This window comes from Scylla paramamosain, chromosome 11, assembly GCF_035594125.1.
Source record: "Scylla paramamosain isolate STU-SP2022 chromosome 11, ASM3559412v1, whole genome shotgun sequence".
NCBI lineage: Eukaryota > Metazoa > Arthropoda > Malacostraca > Decapoda > Portunidae > Scylla > Scylla paramamosain.
In genome coordinates this window covers 17265026-17283177 of record NC_087161.1, presented here as the reverse complement: position 1 = coordinate 17283177, position 18152 = coordinate 17265026, and the positions used below count along the sequence as shown (strand labels likewise).

At 38.8% G+C, this 18152-nt stretch overlaps 1 protein-coding gene across 6 annotated transcripts in view; it reads right to left on the bottom strand.

Moving 5' to 3' along the window:
- Positions 1-18152, bottom strand: part of LOC135104997 (rho GTPase-activating protein 12-like) — a 43153-nt gene that overhangs the window by 10961 nt on the left and 14040 nt on the right. For 5 of the 6 annotated variants that reach the window (XM_064012865.1, XM_064012868.1, XM_064012863.1 and 2 more), the window contains 8 exons: positions 16485-16565; positions 14668-14766; positions 12249-12425; positions 11670-11840; positions 3540-3606; positions 3249-3371; positions 1413-1585; positions 768-912 (listed from right to left, as the gene is read on the bottom strand). In XM_064012865.1, coding sequence (XP_063868935.1) covers positions 768-912; positions 1413-1585; positions 3249-3371; positions 3540-3606; positions 11670-11840; positions 12249-12425; positions 14668-14766; positions 16485-16565 — 1036 coding nt within the window. The remainder of the gene's footprint in view (positions 1-767; positions 913-1412; positions 1586-3248; positions 3372-3539; positions 3607-11669; positions 11841-12248; positions 12426-14667; positions 14767-16484; positions 16566-18152) is intronic. The other variant, XM_064012864.1, reaches the window with a different exon arrangement.

Genomic DNA, 18152 nt, shown 5'->3' with positions numbered 1-18152 from the left:
TTCAATGACACTCAACTGTCCCCCTCTTCTACACTGAACATCCTCGGTCTGTCCTTTACTTATAATCTGAACTGGAAACTTCACATCTCATCTCTAGCTAAAACAGCTTCTATGAAGTTAGGTGTTCTGAGACATCTCCGCCAGTTTTTCTCAACCCCCCAGCTGCTAACTCTGTACAAGGGCCTTATCCGTCCATGTATGGAGTATGCTTCACATGTCTGGGGGGTTACACTCATACTGCTCTTCTAGACAGGGTGGAATCAAAAGCTTTTCGTCTCATCAACTCCTCTCCTCTAACTGACTGTCTTCAGCCCCTCTCTCACCGCCGCAATGTTGCATATCTAGCTGTCTTCTACCGCTATTTTCATGCCAACTGCTCTTCTGATCTTGCTAACTGCATGCCACCCCTCCTTCCACGGCCTCGCTGCACAAGACTTTCTTCTTTCTCTCACCCCTATTCTGTCCACCTCTCTAATGCAAGAGTTAACCAGTATTCTCAATCATTCATCCCTTTCTCTGGTAAACTCTGGAACTCCCTGCCTGCTTCTGTATTTCCACCTTTCTATGACTTGAATTCCTTCAAGAGGGAGGTTTCAAGACACTTATTCACCAATTTTTGACCACTGCTTTGACCCTTTTATGGGACTGGCATTTCAGTGGGCATTTTTTTTATTAGATTTTTGTTGCCCTTGGCCAGTATCCTTCCTACATAAAAAAAAAGAAAAAAAAATCCCCCAGGCATTCTTAAGAAACTACATATTTCTCACCTGAACCTGTAGCACGTATGAAATCATCATAGTTTTCGTAAGGGATCAGAGGTTCTTTCAGTTCCCGGAAAAAAAGCTTCAGTGCACCAGAAAGGTTGTGAATCTCCTTCTCTTGACTCAGGACATTGTACTTCCTCTGAGCAACCTGAGAGAGAGAGAGAGAGAGAGAGAGAGAGAGAGAGAGAGAGAGAGAGAGAGAGAGAGAGAGAGAGAGAGAGAGAGAGAGAGAGAGAGAGAGAGAGAGAGAGAGAGAGAGAGAGAGAGAGAGAGAGAGAGAGAGAGAGAGAGAGAGAGAGAGAGAGAGAGAGAGAGAGAGAGAGAGAGAGAGAGAGAGAGAGAGAGAGAGAGAGAGAATCAAGAAAGTGAAGTGTTGATATTAGTGGATAGCAATCACATAATCTACTCCATGTAATGCAGGCAGCTTCATCTATTTCAATGAGACAAGTTAGGAGTCTACACATATCATGATAACTAAGTAAATATAATAAGGAAGGAGAGAAACAAGTATGCAATGCATTCATGAAATAAAAACTTTGTTACCATAAAAATTACACTGTTTTTAAGTTTAAAATCAAGAGAGGAAGCTAGAGATAAGAGCCAATGAATATGATGCAGGAAGTCCCACAAGGTCCACCTTTCCCTTACCTCAAACCTTATCTTCTGAATCTGGGCTGCATTACCAGATATTCTGTAGAGGCCATCTGTCTTCAGATTTTCTTCATTCTTCTCAATGTTTTGAATGCAGAGGAGTACAAATATAGGTATATTTGTCTTATCTTGGGACTTCAATTCTGCCAATGTGCTACCAAACACAGACTCTGTAGGATGCAACAATAAAGGAGAATAATTAATATTGCTTGTATATATTATAAGAACATAAGAACATAAGAAATAAGGGAAGCTGCAAGAAGCGACCAGGCTTACATGTGGCAGTCCCTGTATGAAATATAACTACCTATTTCCATCTATTATCCCTATCCATAAACCTGTCTAATCTCTTAAAGCTCTCTAGTGTTCTAGCACTAACAACATGATTACTGAGTCCATTCCACTCATCTACCAATCTATTTGAAAACCAATTTTTTCCCATCTCCTTCCTAAACCTAAATTTTTCAAGCTTGAACCTGTTATTTCTTGTTCTACCCTGGTTGCTGATCCTAAGAATTTTGCTTACATCCCCCTTGTTATAACCCTTATACCACTTAAAGACTTCTATCAGGTCCCCTCTTAACCTACGTCTCTCTAAAGAATGTAAATTTAACAACTTCAATCTCGCCTCATAAGGAATACTCCTCATCCCCTATATCCTTTTAGTCATTCTCCTCTGTACTGATTCTAATAGACCTATATCTTTCCTATAATGTGGGGACCAGAACTGCACAGCGTAGTCTAGATGAGGTCTGACCAGCGCCAAGTATAACTTTAATATTACTTCCGGCCTTCTTCTTTTAACCCTCCTAAAAATGAATCCTAGTACCCTATTTGCCTTGTTTCTGGCCTCTATGCATTGTTTTCCTAGATGAGTTCAGAGCTAATTATAACTCCTAAATCTTTCTTGTACCCTGTACCTACCAGAGTTTGGTTGTTTAATGTATACCTACTATGTGGGTTTCCTCTACCTACGCTAAGTACTTTGCATTTATTGATATTAAATTGCGTTTGCCATCTGTCTGTCCATTCATTCATTCTATCTAAATCTGCCTGCAAGGTAATGGCATCCGATTCTGACCTAATTAATCTACCTATCTTTGTGTCATCCGCAAATTTACTAACATCACTACTAATTTCACTATCCAAGTCGTTGATATATATTAGAAATAACAATGGTCCTAATACTGATCCCTGTGGCACTCCACTAATTACATGACCCCACTCAGATTTTGAGCAGTTTATTACAACTCTTTGTTGCCTGTCACTACGCCACGACCCTATCCAGCCTAAAACCTTCCCATCTATCCCGTGTGCCCTAACCTTTCTCAGGAGCCTTTGATGGGGTACCTTGTCAAATGCTTTACTAAAGTCCAGATATAAGATACCATAACTGTCACCATTATCTATGTGTAACAAGTTAAAGAATGGGCCAGAAAGTCATAATTCCATAAAAAGGCCGGAAAATGCAGAAACGTTGTGATTACAAAAATATTACCTTCCCTTCTCCATTTGTGTTTTCTAAATGTTTTCCTAGTTCCTTTAACTTTGCTCTGTTGCTTCCACAACTCCTCTTTCTCTTTCACAATTATCTTTTATTTTCAAAGGCATATTTCATTAACTAAATTTTTGCATTTCATATCTAATATTTTTGCAACTTTTCATTCCTATTCAATTATAAACTTCCATACTTCACTCCTTGTTTTGAATCATTTCTTTAATTTTGAAATCATCCCAAGCCCTTGGTTTCACCATGATCCCACCACTTGTGACCAGATATGCTGGCACAGGTGGCAGATGAAAGTTGCTCTCTAACCTCTTACTGCAACTTGCCTTTGTAAATGCCTTTGTTCTCTAAAGTCTCCCTCATGGGTCTTCTTCTGATGAAGTTGCGAAGTTTGTCTTTGATTCCCTTGCTGTCTGGGTTGAGTTGCTCTACACTTGTCTCACGCTTAACTGAACAGTATAGAATAATATTGATTAATACATGAAATTAACAATGTATGATAGTTGGAATGTCCTACCATTGCATTATTATTCAAACTCATTAACCATGAACCATCATCCAACAGTAAGGTGAAATTCACTACTGGTTGACTGGCTGGCAGGGAATATTGCACTTACTCTTTTCTGCACCTTTTTTTCCCTTTTTGTCTTCTTTTTCTGTGTTTGCACTGTACTCTATCCCTTCCTGAAAAAAAACATAAAAGAAAAGAAATATATAAACAAAAATAATAATAAAATAAATAAAAAGTAAAATGCAATGAAACTTTGGTTCTTGAACTTGATTATTCCTGAAAACCATTCAAAATCTGAAATGTTCAGAAACCAAAATTAGTTTCCCCATAGGAATCAATGTAAAATAGACTGATCCAGTCCCAGACACCTGTCCATCCTGTCTTAGTGGCTTATGACAGATGCTCCCACTGCCAAGATGGCCACTCCACATCTCCAGCTCAGAAATTATTTACCCAGATAAGACATATTGAACTAGGCAACTTAATGACATGATCAGAAGATACTGTTTAAACTCTTTGTTATCAATCTATTGTGGGAAGCCTTAAAGAGTGATACAGAGAGGAGCAACCCACTTACCTCTAAAATTAATATGATTGTAACACTTAGACATCTTGCTGCTGAGAATAGCTACTGGGAAAATGCAGTTGTGCAGTAGTGATGGCGTTGTGGGTCGTTGAGAGAGCCACAGTTGGCTCGGGATTACTCCCAAGTCACGAAAACCGTTTGTTTGTAATGAGGCTCTTGAATGGGATCACATTTACCATATTTGCTACTGTGGCAGGACGAAATGTCTGGACAGTCCAGACACCCAACTACACAATACAGACACTTGTTCGTGGAGTGCAGTAAGGAGGCCTATCAAAGCACTGGAGGGGGAGGTTGTATGTAAGTGGACGATGTTTAATATGGTAAACTGTGATATTTTGGATCACTCAGCATGATGTCTTGTATGAAGATTGATTTTATTGCTGTACATTATCTTAATGCTCTAAAAGTTATGTTAATGCTATTAATATTGTATCACAAATGTTAACATGTTATAAGATCACTGAGCAACAGAAACATTTAGATACTATAAGGGTTAAAGGAATGTGGCTGACGTTCGTTATTTTTTGGTTGTAGCTAGTTATCATTCCTTTTTATAATTTTCTATTGTTAAAAAGTTATTTACAGAGAGCATCTGAGTTATGAATGTTCAGAGATATGAGCAGTCTACTTGCAAAATTAAAGTGCTCTCAATATTGTTCCCTCTGCTAACCAAAAGTTCAAATTTGGTGTTACACACCATATTTACCTAGTACAATGCTTCTTTACTATCTATGTAGCACCCCAGGACACAGGCCCTGTAGCAATTTGAGACATTAGTTTAAAATTTGAATTGAATTTAAAAACTTATCGAATGAGTCTGGCTTGAGATTCCATGGTGTATGGACCTCTGCCAGTTGGCCTCTGAGGGGCACAGAGATGGGAGAGTTGAGATGCATGGTGTAGAAAGCCTGCTCCATTACATTAAACCCATGAATAGGCAAACATACCTGTCTTATGCCTTCAGCCAGCCATCTTAATAAATTATATGAATAAAAGTGTGTATAACCTGAGAAGGAGAGAGGGGGAAAAGGAAAAAAATTCCTTACTGTTCCTTACTAAGTCTTGGTCATCCTCTTTTAGAGATTTTGGTGAAACTTTTGCTGTTGTCTTGGACATATCAAAAGCTCTTCATAGAGTCTGACACAAAGCTTTGATTTCCAAACTACCCTCCTACGGCTTCTATCCTTCTCTCTGTAACTTTATCTCAAGTTTCCTTTCTGACCGTTCTATTGCTGCTATTGTAGCTGCTCACCGTTCTTCTCTTAAATATATTAAGTGGTGTTCTTCAGAGTTCTGTCCTGTCACCCATTCTCTTCCTATTATTCATCAGTGATTTTCTAAACCAAACTTCTTGTCTTATCCAATCCTATGCTCATGATACCATCCTGCACTTTTCCACATCTTTTCATAGACGTCCAACTCTTCATAAAGTAAACAGTTCACGCAGGGAGGCCACATAATGCCTCTCGTATCTCTTTAAAATTTCTGAATGGGGCAGAGCAAATTTAGTATTGTTCAAAGCCTCAAAAACTCAATTCCTCCATCTATCAACTCAACACAGCCTTTCAGACAACTACCCCCTCTTCTTCAGTGACACTCAACTGTCCCACTCTTCTACACTGAACATCCTCAGTCTATCCTTTACTTATAATCTAAACTGGAATCTTCATATCTCATTTCTAGCTAAAACAACTTCTATGAAGTTAGGTGTTCTGAGTTGTCTCTGCCAGTTTTTTCTCATTCCCCCTTATACCACCTTATATTTAAAAGAACAGTGAGCAGCTATAATAGCAGCAATAGAACAGTCAGAAAGGAAACTTGAGATGAAGTTACAGAGAGAAGGATAGAAGCCATAGGAGGGTAGTTTGGAAATCAAAGCTTTGTACCAGACTCTATCAAAAGCTTTTGATATGTCCAAGGCAACAGCAAAAGTTTCACCAAAATCTCTAAAAGAGGATGACCAAGACTCAGTAAGGAAAGCCAGAAGATCACCAGTAGAGCAGCCTTGACGGAACCCATACTGACGATCAGATAGAAGATAGATAGATGTTTAAGAATCTTCCTGTTGAGGATAGATTCAAAAACTTTAGATAGGCAGGAAATTAAAGCAATAGGATGGTAGTTTGAGGGATTAGAACGGTCACCCTTTTTTAGGAACAGGCTGAATGTAGGCAAACTTCCAGCAAGAATGAAAGGTAGATGTTGTCAGACAGACAGGTGAAAGAGTTTGATTAGGCAAGGTGCAAGCACGGAGGCACAGTTTCGGAGAACAATAAGAGGGAACCCTAAGGAGTATGGAGTATGCTTTGCATATATAGGGGGTTTCCACTCATACCACTCTTTTAGACAGGGTGGAATCAAAAGCTTTTCGTCTTATCAACTCCTCTTCTCAGACTAACTGTCTTCGGCCTCTTTCTCATTGCCACAATGTTAGATCTCTTGCTAACTACATGCCTCCCCTCCTTCTGTGGTCCCACAGTACAAGACTTGCTTCTTTTTCTCACCCTTTTTTTTTTTTATGTAGGAAGGACACTGGCCAAGGGCAACAAAAATCTAATAAAAAAAAATGCCCACTGAAATGCCAGTCCCATAAAAGGGTCAAAGCAGTGGTCAAAAATTGATGAATAAGTGTCTTGAAACCTCCCTCTTGAAGGAATTCAAGTCATAGGAAGGTGGAAATACAGAAGCAGGCAGGGAGTTCCAGAGTTTACCAGAGAAAGGGATGAATGACTGAGAATACTGGTTAACTCTTGCATTAGAGAGGTGGACAGAATAGGGGTGAGAGAAAGAAGAAAGTCTTGTGCAGCGAGACTGCAGAAGGAGGGGAGGCATGCAGTTAGCAAGATCAGAAGAGCAGTTGGCATGAAAATAGTGGTAGAAGACAGCTAGATATGCAACATTGCGGTGGTGAGAGAGAGGCTGAAGGCAGTCAGTTAGAGGAGAGGAGTTGATGAGACAAAAAGCTTTTGATTCCACCCTGTCTAGAAGAGCAGTATGAGTGGAACCCCCCCAGACATGTGAAGCATACTCCATACATGGACAGATAAGGCCCTTGTACAGAGTTAGCAGCTGGGGGGGGTGAGAAAAACTGGCGGAGACGTCTCAGAACGCCTAACTTCACAGAAGCTGTTTTAGCTAGAGAAGAGATGTGAAGTTTCCAGTTCAGATTATAAGTAAAGGACAGACCGAGGATGTTCAGTGTAGAAGAGGGGGACAGTTGAGTGTCATTGAAGAAGAGAGGATAGTTGTCTGGAAGGTTGTGTGAAGTTGATAGATGGAGGAATTGAGTTTTTGAGGCATTGAACAATACCAAGTTTGCTCTACCCCAATCAGAAATTTTAGAAAGATCAGAAGTCAAGCGTTCTGTGGCTTTCCTACGTGATATGTTTACCTCCTGAAGGGTTGGACGTCTATGAAAAGACATGGAAAAGTGCAGGGTGGTATCATCACCGTAGGAGTGGATAGGACAAGAAGTTTGGTTTAGAAGATCATTAATGAATAATAATAAGAGAGTGGGTGACAGGACAGAGCCCTGAGGAACACCACTGTTAATAGATTTAGGAGAAGAACAATGATCGTCTACCACAGCAGCAATAGAACAGTCAGAAAGGAAACTTGAGATGAAGTTAGAGAGAAGGATAGAAACCGTAGGAGGGTAGTTTGGAAATCAAAGCTTTGTGCCAGACTCTATCAAAAGCTTTTGATATGTCCAAGGCAACAGCAAAAGTTTCACCAAAATCTCTAAAAGAGGATGACCAAGACTCAGTAAGGAAAGCCAGAAGATCACCAGTAGAGCGGCCTTGATGGAACCCCATACTGGCGATCAGATAGAAGGTTGTGAAGTGATAGATGTTTAAGAATCTTCCTATTGAGGATAGATTAAAAAACTTTAGATAGGCAGGAAATTAAAGCAATAGGCTGGTAGTTTGAGGGATTAGAATGGTCACCCTTTTTAGGAACAAGTTGAATGTAGGCAAACTTCCAGCAAGAAGGAAAGGTACATGTTGACAGACAGAGCTGAAAGAGATTGACTAGGCAAGGTGCAAGCACGGAGGCACAGTTTTGGAGAACAATAGGAGGGACCCCATCAGGTCCATAAGCCTTCCGAGGGTTTAGGGCAGCAAGGGCATGGAAAACATCATTGCGAAGAATTTTAATACGTGGCATGAAGTAGTCAGAGGGTGGAGGAGAGGGAGGAACAAGCCCAGAATAGTCCAAGGTAGAGTTTTTAGCAAAGGTTTGAGCAAAGAGTTCAGCTTTAGAAATAGATGTGATAGCAGTGGTGCCATCTGGTTGAAACAGAGGAGGGAAAGAAGAAGAAGCAAAGTTATTGGAGATATTTTTGGCTAGATGCCAGAAATCACAAGGGGAGTTAGATCTTGAAAGGTTTTGACATTTTCTGTTAATGAAGGAGTTTTTGGTTAGTTGGAGAACAGACTTGGCATGGTTGTGGGCAGAAAAATAAAGTGCATGAGATTCTGGTGATGGAAGGCTTAAGTACCATTTGTGGGCCACCTCTCTATCATGTATAGCACAAGAACAAGCTGTGTTAAACCAAGGTTTAGAAGGTTTAGGACAAGAAAAAGAGTGAGGAATGTATGCCTCCATGCCAGACACTATCACCTCTGTTATGCGCTCAGCACACAAAGACGGGTCTCTGACACGGAAGCAGTAGTCATTCCAAGGAAAATCAGCAAAATACCTCCTCAGGTTCCCCCAACTAGCAGAGGCAAAACGCCAGAGGCACCTTCACTTAGGGGGATCCTGAGGAGGGATTGGAGCGATAGGACAAGATAAAGATATGAGATTGTGATCGGAGGAGCCCAACGGAGAAGAAAGGGTGACAGCATAAGCAGAAGGATTAGAGGTCAGGAAAAGGTCAAGAATGTTGGGCGTATCTCCAAGACGGTGAGGAATACGAGTAGGGTGTTGCACCAATATCTCTAGGTCATGGAGGATAGCAAAGTTGTAGGCTAGTTCACCAGGATGGTCAGTGAAGGGAGAGGAAAGCCAAAGCTGGTGGTGAACATTGAAGTCTCCAAGAATGGAGATCTCTGCAAAAGGGAAGAGGGTCAGAATGTGCTCCACTTTGGAGGGTAAGTAGTCAAAGAATTTCTTATAATCAGAGGAGTTAGGTGAGAGGTATAGAGAACAGATAAATTTAGTATGAGAGTGACTCTGTAGTCATAGCCAGATGGTAGAAAACTCGGAAGATTCAAGAGCGTGGGCACGAGAGCAGGTTAAGTCATTGCGCACATAAATGCAGCATCCAGCTTCGGATTGAAAATGAGGATAGAGAAAGTAGGAGGGAACAGAAAAGGGGCTACCGTCAGTTGCCTCAGACACCTGAGTTTCAGTGAGGAAAAGAAGATGAGGTTTAGAAGAGGAGAGGTGGTGTTCTACAGATTGAAAATTAGATCTTAGACCGTGAATGTTGCAGAAGTTAATGAAGAAAAAGTTGAGGGGGGTGTCAAGACACTTAGGGTCGTCGACAGAAATCATTCATTCCTTTCTCTGGTAAACTCCAGAATTCCCTGCCTGCTTCAGTATTTCCACCTCCCTATGAGTTGAATTAAACTCTTTCAAGAGGGAAGTTTCAAGACACTTTTCCAGCAATTTTTGACTACCGCTTACGACTGTTTAGGGACTGGCATTTCAGTGGCCGTTTTTTTTTTTTACAGTTTTGTTGCCCTTGGGTGGTGCCTCTCCAAAAAAAAAAAAAAAAAAAAAAAAAAAAAAAATCATGACAAAATCACAAAAACTCTTGTATGGAATTGTGTGTTTCACATTTTCAGTGACATGGTGTTTGGCTGTTGTGCACCTGCACACATGTTTGAGGAATGAAGCTGCATGCTTGGTAGAGAAAGCACTGTTGCTCCCACAGTGCTGACCCTGTTGTGGAAGTGGATGGCAGTGTGTGTGTGTGTGTGTGTGTGTGTGTGTGTGTGTGTGTGTGTGTGTATATATATATATATATATATATATATATATATATATATATATATATATATATATATATATATATATATATATATATATATATATATATATATATATATATATATATATATATATATATATATATATATATACATCTTTTTATAAGTTCATTTCATTTTACATTAAGTAATAAAACTTTTTGTTTTGGATTTTATCAAGTTCATGTATAAATTTTATTTTTTTATTTTTTTGTTTTATATAAAATTAAAACAATGGCTAAAAATTTTCTGAAGCACCACCACTTATTCTAGCCATGACATGCCACTGGTCTAAGTTTGTCCTCACATCTGGTGTGATGCAGCAATGCAGCTGTGCAGTTCCAATGCATCTAAAAAAGTCTATGTGTGTATAATTGACCTCACATCTGGTGTGATGCAGCACTGCAGCCATGCTGTGCTTCCACATCTAAAACTACACACATGTCATTCACCTACAGTCATCTGCTGGTCACCAGTCAGCTGTTCCCCTATGGAAAGAGCTCAGAGCTTGTAGTGACTGATCTTTGGGTAAGACTGAGACCACTCACACACACTAGGACAGTGAGGTCACAACCCCTTGGGTTACATCCTGTACCTATTTGCTGCTAGGTAAACAAGGGCTACACAACATGAGGCTTAGCCATTTGCCTCACTGCACCTGTGAGTTGAACCTGGGCCTTCTCAGTTGTGAGCCAAGTGTGCTAACCACTACATTATGTGGTGTGTGTGTGTGTGTGTGTGTGTGTGTGTGTGTGTGTGTGTGTGTGTGTGTGTGTGTGTGTGTGTGTGTGTGTGTGTGTGTGTGTGTGTGTGTGTATGCATGTGTGTGTGTATGCGTGTGTGTGTGTATGCGTGTGTGTGTGTATGCGTGTGTGTGTGTGTGTGTGTGTGTGTGTGTGTGTGTGTGTGTGTGTGTGTGTGTGTGTGTGTGTGTGTGTGTGTGTGTGTGTGTGTGTGTGTGTGTGTGTGTGTGTGTGTGTGTGTTTTTGTCTTCACATCTGGTGTGGTGCAGCACTGCACCTGCCACAGTAGTGAGACATCTCTCACTTGTTTGTGTTTTTTCCCAAAGTGGTATCATCATTGCTGGCCTTCTTCTCCCCTTCTCTTGCATGCAAATTAGCATGACTAGTGTTGTTTATTACAAGTAGTTTATTCAGATGAATCAAGTACTTTATTTGCAATAATAATTTCTATGTTCATATATGTGAACTGTACACAGAAATATGCATACAATACACAGTACATATGTATTTATTTCTGCTATCTGTGACACCAAAAGTAGGAATGTGTGACACATACATGATAAAAGCGCAAAACTGAGGCAAAAGTCCAGATGGTAAAAATTTATGACTCAATACAAAACTTGAGGATTGTGAAACTCAAATACCCTGAAACTCAGGGGTTTAAATGAATAAATACTGGAGTGAAAAAGTAATATGAATGAATATGTTGATAGGCAAATAAATCAAAATATGTAAGTAAATAATACCACTTCACTGGTCTGCTATGAAGTATTGATTTCTTACAAACAGCAATTTTATACTTGTCATGTGTAGAGATGCTCTCTACTTCAAAGTTAACAAAGTTCCTACTTACTACATAACAATATATTTAGCTATTACAACTGACTCTGGAACAAAAATATTACTCAAGTGATGGTTGAACTTACATGAGAGGTAAGGACCTTCAGCCACTCCTCAGCAATCTCTTTCTCTTCAAACTGCAGTAGGACTTCTGTATCATGTCCATTACGTAACCCCAATACAAGCTGTCGGCTGGTCTTCTTGTCAGAGGCATGCTCCAAGTAGCAGGGTGAGAAGAACTCAAAGATTTCATACCTCTGGAATGACAACCTTCAATGGAGAGTGGGCAATGTAGTGGTGAGATATAGTCAATGACATTGAATACATAATTTTCTGAAGTAACAGAAAAGGTATGAAAACTCTGAAATCTTTATATTCACACATTTTTTTTTTATACTGAAATAAGAAAACACTAATTTAATGAAATATGAGGAGCTCTTTAAAGCTGCTGGGATGCTATAATGATGAGTTCATAAATGCATATTTATATAAAATGGAAAGGGCAAAGATTGTTTCTTCTAATGACAAATAGTATTAATTCAAGTTATTTATAAATGTAGGTTCCTTAATCATACATATTCCCACTACAGATGATGTTTGTATGAATTCTTTTCTACCTCACTAATCAGAAAAGTTATGTCTATTGGTCTTGGTCATCCACACACCTTTTCATCATCCTTGTTCTTGGTGAAGTAGAGGATGCCTGAGCAGCCATTACTGAAGGAGTGCACAATGTAGCGAGTGTAGGAGTGTGTCCAGTTCTTGCGCACCTTCTTGCTGTCCCGCATCAGGAAGGTGCGGTGTAGGAATCCTTCCCGAAGGATCCTGTCACTCAGCTCAGACTGTGGGGAGTAAAAACTTGTGCGGTGGCAAAGAATAGATAGACAATACATGAACACATGCACTCTGTCTTTCTCTCTCTCACTTCAAGCACGCACGCATGCACGTACACACACACACACACACACACACACTGTAACCATTAAGAACTGTTTAACATCACTATGTATAGTTTGCAATGGCTTCAACATTAATAAGCCATTTATTATTATTATTATTATTATTATTATTATTATTATTATTATTATTACACACACATGGCGGTGGCAGAGCTGACAGGACGTGTTTTCTAGTGCTCTGCATATAGAAGGAAGGAATTACATAGATCACTCATGGTGGAATGAGATTTGTTATGAAGACCTAGGAATACCTAGGTGGTAAATAGGGAGGGGAGAAACAATACTGTGAGTGTAGTTATCCCGTCTCTAGGAAAGTTTGGTTTGGTTTGTTTACATTTTGGACAAACATGGCAGAGGGTGGCATCCCAAAAGAAAGGGGTTCCTTTGAAGGTTTTACTGGTGAAGAAAGAGCACTAAATTATAGACTGCAGAGTAGAAAAATTCTGTATATGGAAGAAATGATGGACAAGTTAGTGGAGAGAATAAAGACATTGGAGGCACACCAGAAGGAGACAGGTGAGGAGTTGGTGACTATTACAGCAAAGTTGATTGATATGGAAGATAAAAATGAGAAGTTGAAGGTGGAAAATGACTGTTTGAAGAAACAAATAAAGGAAAAAGTAGAAACTGTTCAGAAAGGAAATGAGGAAATGAAGGCAAGTGTAAAAGATGTGGAAATAAAGCAAAATAAGTGGTTAAATGAATGTAAATTTGAAGAAGAATCACTAAAGAAAATAATAGAACAAGAAAATGAGAAGCAAAACCTGGAACAGAAAGTGGTGAATATTATTAAAGAAGAGAAAAAGTTAGTGAGAGACACTATAGAAAAATATAAACAAGTAATTGTATTTGGTTTAAAGGAAGAAAAAATATTAAGCTGAATTCAAAGAGAAGAAAAGAAAAAGCTGTTGAATAAGTTACTGGAGAAAGTGAAGACAGTCAGATAGTAAAGCAAGTGGAAGAGTTCCACAGAATTGGGAAATATGAAGAAGAAAAAATGAGACCCATAAGAATAAGGTTTGCAACACAGGTACAAGCAGAAGTAATTAATGGGTCTTGGATGTTGTCTGGAGATGAAGAATATAAGAATGTATGAATAAACAGGGACATAGATGAGACTGAAAGGTTGAAGCAAAAGGAGCTAGTAAATGAGGCTAAACAAAAAAAAAATAACAACGAACAGAAGAGAAGTAGTAGTTTTCTGGAGTAAGAGATATGACAATAAAGAAATGGTACATCAAGCAGCCAGTAAAGTATGTTATACTAATGTAAATGGATTAATGTCAACAAAAATGGAATTAAATGAGTTGTTAAGCAAAACTGCACTGGACGTTGTTGGACAAAATGGAAAAATGTATGGGGAGCTCCTGACATTGGTGATGATAAATATGATTTATAGATGAAAAATAGAAGTGACAAGGAAGGACTAAAAAAATGTGTTCAAGTGGAGAAGGTAATAAAAAGTGAAGAGAAGTGATGATTAGAAGTGGAAATGGATGGATAATGAACTATGTAGGAGTGTATGCCACTTATGACCAATGCTTGGAGAAAAGAAGAGCATGAAGAGATGTTGGTAGATGAAAAGATAGTGATGGAAACTGGTGATATAATTATTGTTGGTGATTCTAATTGTCAGGAGATAAATTGGAAAACACTGACAACTACTGGAAGTGAGATCTCATGGAGTAATGGACTATTAAACTGGGCAGTGGAAAACTTGATGACGCAATAGGTTGACAGTGATACCAGATTTAGTGGAAGAGATAAATCATCAAGACTTGATTTAGTGTTTACCAAGTATATGGAAATTATTGAAACTATACACTATGATAGCCCTCTAGATAAAAGTGATCATGTGTTGATGGAATTTAATTTGAAAAATGAAAATATAATTAATGATGAAAATTATAGTGAAAAGATTTAAATATAGTAAAGCTGACTTTGAAAAATTAAGAAAGTACTTTGTTGCTGTGGACTGGAAAGACTTTGAAAATGCAGATGTTCAGGAAAATGGGATGAATTTATAAGGAAATATAATTCTGCTGTATTTTTTTGCAGACAACTAAACAGTACTAAAACCCTTTATCTAATGCTTGGTGCTAAGACGAAGTGAAATCCAACTTACTAGATTCTCTGTTATGTTGGAGAGTCTATAGTTCTCAGCTGGAGATGACAATGGCTGGCTGAGGCAACCCTCTTGATCAGGTAGTTCTGTTTCGTCAACCTGAAGCAGACACTTCCTTTAAGTATATATACACAACTATATTTGCTATAGATATAGATTATAACTGATCTCATTATGAGCATGTAAGATTATTAGGCTGTTAATCCCAAATGTCACAGGATCTTAGCAGCTTATGTTACTAAACTTGACATATTCTAGAGGTTAATTCTACTATCTAGGTTATTTTGTTCTGATACATGATATTCATTTTTAATTGCAAATGTTTTATTGGGAATAATTTGCTTTTCTTAATTTATTTTGAATAATCATATTTAGAAAAGGCAATCACAGTGAGGAAAAGCTGAGGAAAAATTATTATAAAAAAAGTAAAAAAGCATGTGGCAGCAGTTAAATATGAGAGTCAATGATATGGACTAAATTTTAGTTACATTAGTACCTGCTACAGAACTTATCTGGAATGACAAAACACACACATGTATATATGGACACACACACACACACACACACACACACACACACACACACACACACACACACACACACACACACACACACACACACTGCATAATGTAGTGGTTAACATGCTTGATTCACAACCGAGAAGGCCTGTATTCAGGTCCCAGGCGTAGTGAGGCAGATGGGCGAGCCCCTTAATGTGCAGTCTCTGTTCACCTAGCAGCAATTTAGTACAGGATGTAAGCTGAGGAACTGTGACTTTGCTCTCATGGTGTGTGGCTTGTGAATGATCTTAGTCCTTCCCAAAGATTAGTCACTATAAGGTCTGAGCTCTTATTGTAAGGGAAAAGCTGGCTGGATGACCAGCAGATGACCATGGGTGAATAACACACACACACACACACACACACACACACACACACACACACACACACACACACACACACACACACACACACAGCTCCCTAGTTCAGTGCTATCATCTCCAGCTGTCATCTGACAGGCCTGGATTCACACTGTGCCCATGATGCTAAGGATCTTTCACAGATGAGAAAGCATTTACTGACCTCCCTGAGCTTTAACCATAAACTGGGCTATCAGGAGCTCTTAGTTCTGTCCAAGAGAGTATAGCTGGTGGTCGAGTCAAACATGTGATCCTCAAGACCACAATGAATTACATACACACACACACACGACTAATGTCTGAGGTGGCAGAGGTTGTCCAAACAATAAGTGTAAAGGCAATTAAAACAAAACCAAATAAATTGCTATGGGCATAGGATGGCACAAACTTAGCTCAGATCTTATTAGTTATTTTAGTGGAGAGACACTTAAGTAAGACAGGACTCCCCTTAGACCTTGGTGATCACCATGGCATGACTAAGAAAATGTCATCAAGAGTTTAATCCCCAGTCTGTTCTGTGTGGGCAAAAGTAACACCTCTCGTGGCTGAAATTTGATTAATTTCTCATTTATTTTAAACAAAAGATACTACATTACTACTTGACCAACACACACCCTATATATCTTTTTTTTTCAGTCCAATTTCCTTAGCCTATCAGGGCTAGGACATTGCCTCCTAACAAAGGACTCTGAATTTGGCATTTGAGAACCATTACTCAAGTGGATGCCCTTTCTAACCTTGGACTATGGCCAGGATTCAAACCCATGCACCTGAGGACCTGTTGGTCACCAAACATATGTGGTCTCACTGTACCACAGCAGATCAACACACACCTCATTTATTTAATATTATTCACACACACACACACACACACACACACACACACACACACACTCACCTCCGGCAATCTCCATGCACTCTTGGTGCCGGATTCCTCATAGTAGTACACCTTACCCTCATCACTGCTTGTTGCCAGCCACTGGAGGGGAACTAGGAGTTAGCAGGGTAAGCAAGAGCTCTGCGTGAGATGTGAGGTACCTTTCCTCAGTACAGTAAGTCCACCTTGAAGAGATTCACTCCACTGCATTGAAGCTGTTTCAGATTGTTCATAGTTATGTCACTCTTCTAAATGGCTGAATGTGATTTTATCTCTTTTTCTTAAGAAGCTGAAGTTCAAAATGGAAACATTATAAGACTGTATTATAATAACAATCATAACAGGATGCTTGGAGTGCATGCCTTAAAAGATGGACTTGTTGTGAGATATACAAAAGCAATGGCAAGGCTGTGATGGCAGGCTCTTCAATGAAGTGTAAGAGAAAGTAATTAAGCATCAATAATGGCAAATAGAGAAAATATTAATATAGGTGACAAAAGAGTGACTTTCTTTGGAAAAAACATTCAATTCTAGTTGAAATTCAATATAAGAATTCAAGTGGGAAAGATAATCTTGAAGCTTGTCCTTTTCATCACCCTAAGCCTACATTAACATAAGTATCTTTCCCAATTAATATTGACATATACCTATGCAGCAAAAGTCCTGTCTTATGGCATCTGTTTCTGAAAACCTGATATTTCAGCACTTATGCAAAATAGTCCCATTCTGAAAGTTATCTGATCTTTCGACACTGTATTTCCAAAAGGTATTGGCTAGTTTAAAAATGGCCATGGAGCACAGCAATTATCTCCCATCTCATGTAGGCTCTACTGCTACTTGCAGCACCTGTGGGTATGATGGTGTGAGTGCTGTATATGAGGAAATTTTTGGTATAAACTTGGAGTATATGAATAAAGTACTAGACTGAGGAGAGGAAAGAAATATTAGCAATCCAAAAGTGTAACAGGCACAGAGTAAAAAACAAAAAAATAAGTAAAATAAAATAAAAAAAATAAATAAATAAGAATATAAGACTGAGTCTACTGTGTTTACACTTCCAAGTTTGTCTCTCCACTCTGTCTTTGTGAATGAAAATCTACCAGTGGTTGAGGAGCAGATTGACCACCAGATCATTTTCAGTCTGACAAATTCTGCTACTTTGGAAATGAAGGAGGGGGAAAGTGAGGAGAGCCATACAAATTTTGTGGGAGGGCACTAGAAAAAAATTCAGCTTATTTATCAAGTTTGCTGGGGGCAAACTGGACTATAGTCTAGACTTAGTTCATGCTTACATTAGACTTATATTGTTTGTTTTCTAGAAATATGCCCTGAAGTGTTTGTGATTTGAATATAAAAATGCCTTGGAGATATTAGTTGTATTTTCTGCAAATAACTAAATAAATTGCTAATATAGCTGACGAAATTCACATCTGAAATTTTGCCATATTCAATGTTTCAGAACCTGTTTAGTCCTGTAAATGCTGAAAGACAGGACTGTTACTGTAACAGTTACCTAACTTTAGATAAATGGCTGAGGGAAAGAGAAATTAAGAAGTGCCTACTGTGAAAATAAGTTATTTCATAAACAATGTTATATTTTTTTTGCAAATGTGGCTACTGAAATCTTACAATTTCAAATTGTTTTGAACAATAGTGTTCATATCATTAACACACAAAACTGAAAGAAAA